The sequence below is a fragment of the Trachurus japonicus genome, chromosome 17 (assembly GCF_045865225.1).
Source record: "Trachurus japonicus isolate A0001 chromosome 17, Traja_1.0".
NCBI lineage: Eukaryota > Metazoa > Chordata > Actinopteri > Carangiformes > Carangidae > Trachurus > Trachurus japonicus.
In genome coordinates, this window is record NC_140923.1 from 10,900,557 (window position 1) to 10,913,873 (window position 13,317).

The following is a 13,317-nucleotide window of genomic DNA, read 5'->3' on the forward strand; positions in this document are numbered from 1 at the left end:
CACTGCAGGAGATGCACTTTTAATTTTGTTGTTGTGGAAATGACAATGACAATAAACGTATCTATCTATCTATCTATCTATCTATCTATCTATCTATCTATCTATCTATCTATCTATCTATCTATCTATCTATCTATCTATCTATCTATCTATCTATCTAATGTAAAATGAAGCAGATGCCTGTGAGAGACCTAAAATCCCTTTTATGTGAATGGGTGAAGATGACAGACAGAGGAGATCCCGTGTCCTCGCGCTGACCTACCGTGACCTTCTTCAAACCAAACACGATGACGCTGCTGTGACGTCGTCGGCTTCGGGTCTCGAGAACTGGGCGGAACAACAACATCCGGTGACGTCACTTCCTGTCGGTGTCGAGTCAAACCAACATGGCGCTGCTCCTAAGGTCAGTACATCTGCGCTACATAACGCTGTAGCCCAGGGGAGAGGCTTTTTGCGTTTCATTTCGACTGTTTTCTCATTAAATGCCATAATTACCGAGATCTGAGGAAGAATTACCAGGTTGTCACGTTTTAATCCCGTTTATTTTCCCCCTCCGTGTGTCGTAAATATGTAGCGACGTAGCTCGAGTTGACGTTAGCCAGCTAGCGGCTAGCGGCTAGCAGCTAGCAGAGAGTGGACTTTGAGTTGGATTATTATTAATATTGACAAACCAAAGCGGCTCTGTTGTAGTTTCCTGCTGTCGCTGTGGACGGTGTGTGAAACAAACCTAATACGGGGTTGTTTATGTGCTTCCTAACAGGAGGGTTTAGCTTGGAGTTAGCTAAGGCAAGACGAGTTAAATGTATTTCCATAGCACAATTCATGCACCAGGCAATTTAAATAGAGATACAAAGAGGCATAGAAATACAAAACAGGAAAATACAACAAAAAGGAAGAGAAAGAAATAAGACAGTAAAAGACAATAATAGCAACTAAAAATAATAAAAATATTAAAATCAAAAACAGAAACACACATCTATAAGAAAGAAAGAAATAAGACAGTAGAAGATAATAGGAATAAGAATGATTAAAATCATTTTAAAAATGACAATAGCTCTTTGAGGCTATACTGTCGTGCCACAATAACCATGTGCAGAAGTGAAATGACTGTTAAACTTTGTCCACTCTATTGACCTTAGGTGGCTGTTGAAGGATAAGCACATTCGCCATTTATGGCTTTATCAAATCAATGTTTAACACCCAGCCTCCATCAGTTTGTCTATTCTTCATTCATATCTAGATGTAGTTCACCTTTCCACCTCTGTTATCTTCTCCTTGATCGGATCGATATCTGTTAATTTATGTCTGCACGGCCTCGTGTAAAGGTTTAAAACACTTAAAGTAACGGATGCTTTCTAAATGTCATATTAACTCAGAGTAAATTCCTCCTGATCTGTGGTTTGTGGAACAGGAAGTGCTGTTGTTATCTCAATATCTTGGTATTTTAAAACCTCACTCACTAATTAATAGAGATGATTGCTGCAATGGTGTTATAATTCACATATAGTAATGATATTTTATGTTTCATTCTGGTGTTAATCACCTACCCTTTGTCTCTTTTTAGTCTTTTGATAGGCGAATTGTTGCTTTGCACTTGTTGCTGTTGTGATAGTTTCCCTCCAGGATCAATACCTCCCCCTTATTTATTCAATACAGCCCCATTCCTCCTGTGCTCAAAATGGCTTGAACGTCTCCCTGTGCAGGGATGTGCTCACTGATGGAGTGAGTGGTTCAAGTCCATTGAGTCATTTTGCACAGGGAAACACTAATTTTCACAGTCAGCGAGTGTTTCCCAAAATGCCTCTCAGGGTCGTGTGTCACGCTCGGTTACCGCTCGCTCTCTCTCTCTTTCACTTTCTGACTCGAGTGGGGCTCACTCGCTCTCAGTCAGCACTGAGGATCACTTTTTAATGGCCGTGGCTGTGTGTTGTTGGCTGCTGAAAGGAACTTATGATCCGATGATCATTTTGTATAATAATTAAAGCAGAAGTAAGCGATATTTTTGTGTTAATCTAAGTCTTAAATAGTTGTATCTTCCGACAGCAATCACTTCTATAGAGTGTTTGGTCTGAAACACGGGTCTGTCAGTCACTCTGCTCTGCTCTGAGCCCAGGAGAAAACTTTTCTCGTATCCTACAAGTTTTATCCAATGAGGAGACGGCATAAAGGGGCAGTCCTCTCTGTGTGTGCAGCCAAGGGATGCGCCTGAATGTGGTGACGTAGGGACGAGGACCAATAGATCCATGACGAGGGCGGGGGCTGCCAACTCCATCGGCTGACAAGACGTTATGGTGCGTTCAAGGCAACCCGTAACTCGTGTTTTTCCGACCTGTGAAGTCGTACCAGTTCGATCTGGTACGAGTTCACGGGTCAGAAGTTACGAGTGGCCGTTATAGTGACTTTCACAGGTAAAACAGGTCGGAAAAACACGAGTTGCAGGTTGCCTGGAACGCTACAAAGTCGTAAGTCGTGACTTGAAGCTGTAATTTACGGTTTCAAAAGCCTGCCTGGAACGCAGCATTAGCCAAAACGACCGGATCACTTACTTCTGCTTTAAGAAGTGCTTAAAACTTTCTGTTGAGGGCGGCACACGAGCAGTAAGTTGAAGGGGTGTTACAGCAATCATGGTGTCAGACAAATGTCTTATTAATTGCTCTCTGTAGAGTTAATGGACTCAGCAACAACGTTTATATTTAATATTTATGTAATTACCATCGGTATAAAAGGATTCAGACATAGATGCGAGTCCTTGAATATTCTCATTTATTCCACCTGTGTGATGTTTGTATTACTGATTATGAACATGTTCACTCGTCATTCTCGTATACTTTGTTTAAACAAAAGCTTTTTGAAACAGTGTTCATTTTGTCGTGTACCAGCCAGGCTCTTTGTGTTTTCATGAATAGATGTAAATTTCAATGCTTCTCTCTTCTTTTCTTTTGTCTTCTCTAGGACATTTGCCCGCCAGGGCGTCTGTCTCTCCAGACCCCAGTACAGCCTGCTCTACAGACAGTGAGTTGTGTCTTTGCTTGTGAAAGAGGAAGATCAAACACAAGATACAAATGCTGTGACCGTTCATTGAGATGATGCAAAAATGACTCAATTACCCTCTCTCTCTCTCTCCACTCCCCCGTCCCTCTGTGTTCTCCGCCACAGTGCTGCTCCCATGGGAACCACAGCTAAGGACGAGATGAACAAGTTTTGGGCCAAAAATGCCAGATTAAACCGGCCCATGTCTCCCCATCTCACCATCTACAAGTACGTGTCCCACATTCCCAGTGCAGGGCGACGCCTCCGTTCGTCTCTTCAAGTCAAACCCATAACGCTCGCTCCCTTTATGTTTCATAATCCCTGCTTCATATTTTCCAACCAACATTACCAGGTCTATTGCAGCACATCAGCCAAGTTGAAGATGCTATTAGTGTAAAAAGTCAATTTTCACATCATGCAGTAATTTCATTCTTTTAGTGCTTCTAAAGCAGCAGGAGAGTTCACGCCTTTGGATGCATGTGGTGCAATAAGGAGCCTCTGCTTTTTTTTCTTCGTATATTAGCACTATCAGGTTTTCTTCCTGGCTATTTTTTTTTTTCACTTATTATTTCTTTCCCAGGATCATTTTATGGCTAATCTCTGTGGCATTTACAATCCTGCTCAAATTGTCTGTTTATTTCTACTTATCTACAGCTTTAAATCTCACTCTACCTCCTGTTTTAAATCACTCTGTGTAAGAGCATTATCTTAATTTCCAGCTCTATGTGCAGACTTTGAAATCTGTTAAGGTGTCAACTATAATCTACTTTTGTTTGAAATTTGGTGGAAAAAAAACAAAAAAAACCCTCCTGTGCAGCGCTTGCTCGCTCACTCACAGCTTTGCTTTTGAGTTTGTGTTGCTGCTCGGGGCTGAAAAATAGACGTGTCTTTTTATTCTGTAGTACATCACAGTGATGTGACGTGTCAGTGGCAGCCTAACCTGACACTAAACAGTTTCTTTTTTTTCTTTTTTTTGTGTAAAATTCAGAGTAAAGCTAATGATAGTTGAATGCTTTGACTTTTGAGTTTTTTTTTCAGTGAGTTTCAGCTTTGTGCGTTCACCATTGTAGTAAATGTGCGGCGTGTCCTTTGTGTTTCAGATGGTCCGTCCCCATGATGATGTCCATCACACACAGAGGAACTGGCGTGGGGCTCAGCGGAGGTAACGACAACTCACTGAATGAAGCATCCCATAAGTTTGTTGTTGTTTTGTTTTGTTTCCATGCTGCTTCTGTCACTGTGTTTTATTTAATCCATGGAGGTGAAGCTGCAGCTTGATTGACCCTGAAAATCTCCTCAGGCCATTTCAGTCCATCACTATTGATTTCTGCTAAGAGCATTTACTGGCATTATAAAACAGACCTTGTGTTCAATACAACTCAACCCCCTTTTGCATGTGGAAGTTAGACGTAACGGGCGGACTGCGGACAGCTTTTAGCCATTTGCCGGCTTGTAAAGGTTGATCCCGCTCACTCTGACATTGTGCATCGGCGCCGTTGACCTTGTTGTTCCACGCTGGGTTCAATTTGTTCCTGAGTTAATGTGCTCAATAAGGGTCAGCGTCCTCAGCTGCCGAGTCCAACATCGCACACTGACACAGAAACAGGCACAACGTGTTATGAAAGTATCACACGGTATTTTAAATGCTACATGCATATAAAATGAAAAAACTACAATTTAAATGTAAAGTTTTTAATCTGTTTATACATTTTCCATGTTATTATTATATTGTCTTGTTATGTGTTTTTAAACATGCAAATGATCAAATATTTCTACAGCCATGAGGTTTTAAAATCATCCAAGCAGCACGGAAACTAAAACGCTGCTTTGATGAAGACGCCTATGCTTTTATTTTGAAATGCATGCACATGACATCTTTCTGTAACCCATCCCATCCCGTCCCGTCGTCACACAACAGACCTTGTCCAGTGTCCGTCCTGGTCCTTATTGCTTCTGTCTGTGTCCAGCTATCTCGACCTTTGCGCTGGCGGCCATGGTTTTACCGGGAAGTTACCCGTACTACCTGGACTTGATCCACTCGCTGTCCGTCGGCCCCTATCTCATCGGGTTGGCCAAGTTCGGCATCGCCTTCCCCGTATCGTACCACACCTACAACGGCATCCGCCACTTGGTAAGACTTGTGTTTGAAATAATTTGACTCTTTTGTGTCTTTTGCTTCATAACAGAGAATAATTGAGCTTCTTTAGTCAACTTAAACTACTGAAAAGAGCAATTATTGCCATTTGTGTTACATTTGCTCATTTTACAATTTTAATTTGTGACATTTATAAACTGATGATGTGTCTCCTGCTAAATCGTCTCCCCTCTTCTCTCTTTCTTCGTCTGTATGTCGTTATTTAAATCAGTTTTGGGACATAGGAAAGGGCTTCAAAATCCCAGAGGTCTACCGCACCGGCTACACAGTTATCGGTCTGTCCATCATCACCTCCATAGCCGTGGCTTTCCTCTGAGGAGCAGGAGGAGAGGAGAAGATGAAGAAGAGGAGGAAGCTGAAGGGAAAAATGGACTGTGGGAGTTTTGTGTATATGTTCTGTTGGGGCCTCACCGCGGGCCCGCTTTCATCAAAGTAATAAATAAAGAATTATATTATGCTCTAAAGCAGAGACGACGGTGTTGTGATGTTTTTATCCCTTGGAATTAATTATTCTCTGGAAAAAGCTTTGGGGTCATTGAACGCAGCAAGAGTGCAAAGTGCATGCAAATGTGACCCAGTTTATTTCACACTTGTTCTTTCGTGTGAACAACCACCAGCAGCCAAAATTAGACGTGTCCTACATGTTATGTCCTTATGTAATTTGTCTAATAGTGCTGCTGTGACGTCAAATTCATTAATCACTTTATTTTGCTCCGAGTGCTCGGTCGCTGCCTGCCGGGCCTGACCGATGTATGTGTGTGTTTGTGTGTTTGTGTGTTGTGTGTGGGCTGTTTACTGTAGGCTGTCATTCATATTTTACTTTCTCCAGGCCACAGCTGCTCAGATGCATTTTTAACACGAGGAAAAGGAGAAGGGAGGCTCAAAATGCGGAGAGGCAGCCCAGCGGTGGAAGCTGTGTTATGTGAGCCGGCTCCTCACCGGCAGCCCGCCTCAGGCCTTTACCTCCCACCGAGACGCACAGGAGCAGCTACACACTGCACCTCTACAGCTTCTGTCCTGCAGTGTGAATAAAAGCAAGCCGTGATGTAATGTCAGATCCAACTCCCATTTATGTGGCGTTACAGTAACAAGAGCACACACAGGGAGAGAGAGAGAGAGAAAGAGAAAGGGGGAAAGGGAAAGGAAGCAGTAAACGGTCTGGACTGGTGTTGGGGAGGCTGCACCCAAACTGTTTGTTTGTGTTTCGATCAGCTGGAGAGAAGCAACACCGACGCCTCATCCAGTTAGCCTCAACAACATCCATTTATCAATTTGTTACCAGTGGCTTGAAAGTAAAAAAAAAAAAGAAAAAGAAAAAAACACTTGTCAGGCTGCGTTTTTTTTTTTCAGCTTTTCAGTTTCACATGTGATCAAACAGATTCCTGGGCTGACTGTCTGCAGCAGCTGTCAGTTTTCATAAAACACCGGAGTTAATTTAACGCTCCTGACTGTTTAATTCCCCTCAGAGCCGCATCAGCTCCATTACTGGACCAGCATCTCTATATTTAACAGTTGCCAGCTCAAAAAAGGAAAAAAAAAGAAAGAAAAAAACCCCAAACTGCTCTCTGTGTGTGACTTTTAGTGTGATCTCGGTAAATTTGGCTTCCAGTAGATTCCCTGCATTGAGCCTAATCCATGCTACAGGCGCATCTCCACCTGAGCTGTAGAGATCTATCAGCCTGTAATTTCCCATTGTGACTGACAGGGAAAATAGCTCCCAACTCCTCCAGGTTTATAAGACCCGATCTGCTTCTAGTCTGAGTCTGTTCGCTGCAAATCTGTAGAAACGTCTTCTATTTTTAGAGTGAAACATAAACTGAGGTGAAAGGAAAACACAGACAAGAAGATATAGTCAGGCAGGGAGGGAGGGAGAGAGAGAGGGAGAGAGGGAGGGAGAGAGGCGGGTCTCTGGGAGGAAGGAGCGCGTTCCTTCAGAGTTATTGGTGCTTTAACAATGTGACATGTTCCATCTTTTTGGCTTTTGGCGCAGATAATATCACCATTATGATGTTTGGATGAGATAACCTGCGTTAAAGCGGTGTGTTGTTGTTGTTGAGGCGCAGAGAGACGTAATGAATGCGCCGCGGCAGCACCCCCTACCGGGCGGCGGATTTATTATCCACGGGGCTGCGGTCCTGATGCTGAGGGAGGATGGCGGTGGATGCTGCGCAGGGCTGGGAGGGGGGGAGTATAAACCCGCTTTTGATCGAAAATATTGTGCCTCAGTCTCTGTGGCGCAATGGAATAGCGCGCTGGACTTCTAATCCAGAGGCTCCGGGTTCGAGTCCCGGCAGAGATGACAATCAAAGGATGGCGGCTTTTTGGATGAGAGGCAAAACTGAGTGATGGATAAAAAGGAAAAAGGAAAGAAAAAAAGCGTTGAGGTTGATTCATGGCTTTTGCTGCTGGGATGTGTTTAAAAGGGCTGTTCAGTCAGCAGATGGTGGATGGAGGGATGGAGGGATGGATGGATGGATGAAGGGATGCACAGACAAATAAATAGATGTGTTTATTTTTTTTTGCAGAGGCCCAATAATAATAAAACGCTGTGCATCTGGACTGAATTGTCATAGAGATTTCCACATAGGAAAGCCCCTTTCAGCGCGCAAAGGTCAGCGCTTTAATATGCAGATTTCAACCGGGCAAAGAGGCTGAAAGCAGCAGCAGCAGCAGCAGCAGCAGCAGCAGCAGCAGCAGCACCCCGGCTTCGTTACCAGCCAATTACCGTGCAGGCTGCGGACTCAGGGCTCTGGTCTTACACGGTCATCAGGTATAAGGCACCGCAGGACAACACACAACACAACACACACACAACACACACACACAGCAGCAGCAGCAGCAGCACCAGCACCGGCGCCTGCAGCCTCGTCCTGTGAAATCAATCAATCAATCAATTTGTTTATTTCGGGCATGTCAATTTAAATCATCATCATCACACTTCATCATCAAATAATACAATACATGGCCGAAAGGGAAAAGCGGGAGAAGCAAAAGCTTATCTAGTCCCGCCCCCATTACCCACAGGCACGGGAAAGTCAGTGGTTTCAGCACCAGGAGCTGTCCACTCATTTAAATAAATAAAGTAATAACTATTTTTTTTTTTCTATTGCAGGGCCAGTAACACACACATACACACAGACACAGACAGACACAAAAAACACATTTAAAGCCTTTTTTTTTCTCTCGTCCTCATAACAAGTGTTTAATGACGCCAGATGCTGCGTGACTGTTCCCCGGTTTGGTTTAGGGACAGAGGGAGAGAGATAAAGACTCCGCTTTACTTTGAACATAAATGAGTCACGGTGCCAGAAAATGGTGTCGTCTCAAGATTCCTGTGTGCAGATTTCTGTATTGAATTATAGACTCACAACTACAATGTTGGCGCAGGGAGAGAGAGGGATAGAGAGAGAGAGGGAGAGGGGAGTGAGGAGAGAATAAGGACTGCAGTAGTCATTGTGTATTTTTAATTTAGTGAAATCAGAGTGCTGGGGACCTTTTTCTGGAATCATTTCAAGGACCCCTGAAGGTGGACTTTAGTTTCTGCTTTAGAAAAACCCACATTACTCCAACCACGGAGCTAGGCCCAGAGCTGCTCTGCTTCTTTATTTATTTATTTGTTTTTTATTATGATTTATTTTTTTATTTCCCAGTGTGGAGAGCAGCTGCTCGCTTGAAGATCTCAAACGCCCCGCGACTCCTTCCACTCCTCCTCCTCTCCCTCTCCTCTCCATCCTCCTCCTCCTCCTCCTCCTCTCCCTCCTCCTCCTCCTCCTCTCCCTCTCCCTCCTCCTCTCCATCCTCCTCCTCCTTCTCCTCCTCTCCATCCTCTCCCTCCCCCCGACTCCCTGTGGCTTTTTATTATTGTGTGTTTTCCCCTCAAACACGCACTACCCCTCTACCCGCTTCTCGTGCGCCGTGTCGTCGTCGCCACCACCGGCAATGATTGGACCGTCGCGCGGCTGCCGCCATCCATGTTTAACCCCATCATGCCTCCCCACACACAGACCTAATCCGCCAGTAAAACTAATCCTTAATCCTCTCTGGCAAGTTGAACCCCTCCCTCCTCCTCCTCCTCCACCTCCCCCCATCCCTCCATCCCTCCCTCCTAAACGGGCCTGGTGCACGCGGAGCGGAGCCTCCATAAACTTTACAGCCTCTGTATTTGCAAACTGTCCTCTCCTCCATCACGATGCATAGATTTGACTGTTATTATGCAAATGTTTTTTACAGGCGATAAAGGACCAAAGAAAGTTACAATAAAGTCACTGTTACAGCAACATTATGTAACTTATCTACTGCACTTTTTAAAATGAAAGATTCAAAAACCGCTTTGATGTTTCATTGGGGAGCGTGCCTATGTTCCCACAGCCCTATGTTCCCTCAGCCCTATGTTCCCACAGCCCTATGTTCCCTCAGCCCTATGTTCCCACAGCCCTATGTTCCCTCAGCCCTATGTTCCCACAGCCCTATGTTCCCTCAGCCCTATGTTCCCACTGGACTCTCTCTACCTATCTGGCCTGTCTAGCCTCTACCTGGTCTTTTTTACTAAACTTAACCAACTCCTTTCTTCATTGCCTAAACCCAACCAATGGTGGGACCAAAGTGCTGTGGGAACATAGGGCCTAATTTTCAGTGACAACAAAAGTTAGAAATGTGGGAACCATAGGGCTGTGGGAACATAGGAATGACCCCGTTTCATTGACTTGTAACAGTGATAACGACCCCTGACACCGACACAGCGCCACCTACTGCCTGGTATTTACGAGCAGATGTGTGATTTTATGGGACACACCTCTTAGCTCAATGCTAGCTCACCTTTTTGGGGTCATTCCTATGTTCCCACAGCCTTATGTTCCCACATTTCTAACTTTTGTTGTCACTGAAAATTAGGCCCTATGTTCCCACAGCCCTTTGGTCCCACCATTGGTTGGGTTTAGGCAATGAAGAAAGGAGTTGGTTAAGTTTAGTAAAAAGACCAGGTAGAGGCTAGACAGGCCAGATAGAGAGAGTCCAGATAGGTGGAGAGAGTCCATTGGGAACATAGGGCTGTGGGAACATAGGGCTGTGGGAACATGCTCCCGCTCAAAGCTAGCTCACTTTTTTCAGTTTGTTTACTATCACAGGAAAGACCAACACAGACGTTTTCTGGAAAAGAGAAGAAGAGGGAGGAGGAGACCCGACCGACGCCTTCAATTCACTGGACTAGACAGCCTAGTAGGGTAACGTCTTTGTTATCTTTGCCAGTTACGTAGGGTTTGTTTGTAGACGCGCCACATGTGCGCTCACAACCAAAGTGAAGCCGTAGCGGCGGCAGACCAGACCGTGCATCACGGCTATTTTTTTCGTGCATGTCCGTCCGCGGCGCACAGAGGAAAAAACTCAACTTTTTGGGAGGCAGCAAGCACACGCACACCGCATGTCATGTGATAAGAACAGACTCAGAATCGATCAGCTGCACAGACCTGCTGCTTCTCCTGCAGCAACATGCTACCTGGCTCTCAGTGCTTGTCGGTGTTGTGTCAAATCCCGGTTTCCTGTCCAGCTGTTCCTCCCCTATAGCCTACTGTTTAGGCGCTCTGCCCCCAGATGTAGCCTAGAATATGTTTTATAGAAGAGAAACACACATTTCAGGACCAATGATTTGTATCATCAGAACAGACATGTTCTGTGATTTTCAGCCTCCTTTCATATTTAATAGAGGAGGGACAATGGCCTACCTGAAAGTAATAATTTCAGTTGGCAGTAGCCTATAGAGGCTAAAAACATAGCCTACTATTTTCACAAAGAGTGGGAAACACAGTTTTGTTTTACGAATGTAAAGAATCTCTCTTATTTTGACCGGAAAATATTTGGCAAGTGGAAATTCTGATTGAGCCACATTGGCTGGTGATCAAAAAAGTTAATTTAGAACCCAATCGTCACTCATCTTTTCCCGTTACGTAAAGTCTTGAAGTCCGGTCCGGCAATCCATGCAGCGGTGGATGACATTAGGATCATATGTGTTTTACTTTGTGTATAGCCTAGGCCTACTGTATTTGTGTAGGTTTATCTGTTAAACAACAAAAGGTTACAGCTAACGGCATGTTTCTGTCGTGGTGCCGCCAAGAAATTAGATCTGGGACACCGGGTCGCAGATCTTTCAAGGTTGGTTCTCAGCCCGAGAGATGCTATAGCTGGAAGCCAGAGAGCCTCCAGATATCTCAGAAGCTGTTTAATTAAAGTAAAAATCCTGCATAAATTCCTCTTTAATGGTTCGGTCAGTCTCGTTGTCTTTGTCAGGTAATGTCCATGTAGCTACCATCCTGAGTGGCGCTCAGTTTGCGATGTGCTGTAAAAGGGAGTTCCTCTTCTCACCTGTAGGGGGAACCTGAGTGCCTGAAAAATAATAACAACAAAAAAACAAAAAACAACTCCCATAATAATGCTTTAAAAGCTCAGATGAGCTCTATTGTACTGAGAGACAAAAGAAATAATAATCCCACAACTCTGAGGACTGAGTGACATCATTACCATACAGAGAGGCCTGTGGGAGTCAAACTGTAGGAATAATAATAACTCCATAATATATCGATGATAAGCAGAGCCGGCCCAAGGCATAAGCGAACTAAGCACCTGCTTGGGGCCCCATGACTATTGGGGGGCCCCCAAAAGGCAAGTAACTTTTTAAAATTGTAGTGCGTAACTTTTGTCGATCCTTATGGAAACACTGCGTAATTACAAAAAACTTTGATTATTGTTGCACTTTTCTGTAAAAATTTTAAAAAGCAGATGATGTGTTTACAGTAAACGCATTGTCTGTTGGTTTATTTTGTTACTTTTAGTCGACCGAGGTGGCATTCAGTATCGAAGTACTAGGCTATATCAATTTGAAGATTAAATGTAAATCAACCCCAGGCTGCACTTTTAGTTAAATTTGGTGCCATTTCAGAATAAAAACCTGCCAGGATATGATGATTCGTAATGACAGAGTAAAAAATTAAATAGTAGGCTATTATTGGCAGTAATAGAGGGCACCAAAATAAAGATTTAGCTTAGGGCCCCATGGAGGCTTGGGCCGGCCCTGATGATAAGACACATTCCTCTCATCTGTGGACGTGTAGGACACTACTAGACCTTGCTCAGCATCAGACCTGGAGGAGATAAGGTGAGCTGAGGCGTCACCACAGCCGCCGATAAGGTCAGGCGTGGAGCATCATGGGAACATTATTATTATAGGGGGCTGATTTTTTGCGGGTACGGTGAGATCACACTCCTCTTCTATCGGCTCCATCTCCTCCGTGTTGCTCTCAGCCAGTAGGCCCCCGCTCTGGCCCTGTTATCCCAGTGGTACGGGCCAAATCGTATTAAAATCCCCTCCCTCCCTCCATCCCTCCCTCCCTCCGCTGCCTTGTCCCCTCCCCTCCCTCTCGTCTTTTCAGACAGACTGTTTTTGCTGCAGTGAACGGTAGCCGTGGAGAGAGAGAGAGAGAGAGAAAGAGAAAGAGAGATACAAACAGTGTGAGAGAGAAACACACAGAGGAGAGAGGAGAGAGAGTGAGCGGAGGAAAAAGCAAGAAAAACAAGAAGGAGTCAGGCGAAGGAACAAGGAGATAAAAAAGAAAAAAGAGAAAAGTCGATAAAAGCAGATTGAGAGGAGGCTCCGGACAAGCGACCGCTGCGCATCAAAGGAGGGACCGAACCGGGGACCGGGGACCTTATAGGAGACCAGCGCCAACAAAACCCCACTCCGGAGGCGGAATATACACGGTGTGTGTGCGCGCGTGTGTGTATCTGTATCTATGAATGTGTGTATGCGTGTGTATGTGTGTGTGCACTGCTCCTCAGCTTTGTGTTATTGTCCGGGGTTAGGCGGTGTTAGCCTGTAGGGCGGACAGGAGAGGAGAGGAGACACCTGTCAGGGCTGACGCTGTTCCGTCTCCAGGAATGTGTCTCTGTGTGTGTGTTTGTGTGTGTGCGCGCACTCTGGGTAGGTGGCTGTGTGTGCGTGTGTGTGTATGTGTGTAATCCGTCATGCCAGCCCAGGGAGAGAGCTGTATAATCCCTGCGTGTTTTATAATTTACTCAGAATATGCGTTTTGTAGCCGATAGTCGGGCTGCGCTGCTGCTGCTGCTGCTGCTGCTGCTGCTGCTGC

General features: G+C 44.9%; 1 protein-coding gene and 1 non-coding gene across 2 annotated transcripts; both read left to right on the forward strand.

Moving 5' to 3' along the window:
* Window positions 1-309: 309 nt before the first annotated feature.
* On the forward strand, window positions 310-5,654 carry sdhc (succinate dehydrogenase complex, subunit C, integral membrane protein). The gene is made up of 6 exons (XM_085804494.1): window positions 310-403; window positions 2,953-3,012; window positions 3,157-3,258; window positions 4,131-4,192; window positions 4,998-5,161; window positions 5,397-5,654. Exons 1-6 carry the CDS (start codon window positions 387-389, stop codon window positions 5,499-5,501), a joined length of 510 nt encoding a protein of 169 aa, XP_085660620.1. The 5' UTR covers window positions 310-386; the 3' UTR covers window positions 5,502-5,654.
* A 1,756-nt stretch (window positions 5,655-7,410) lies between these two features.
* On the forward strand, window positions 7,411-7,484 carry trnar-ucu (transfer RNA arginine (anticodon UCU)). The gene has a single exon. It is a non-coding gene; the product is annotated as a tRNA-Arg (tRNA).
* The last annotated feature ends 5,833 nt before the right edge of the window (window positions 7,485-13,317 follow it).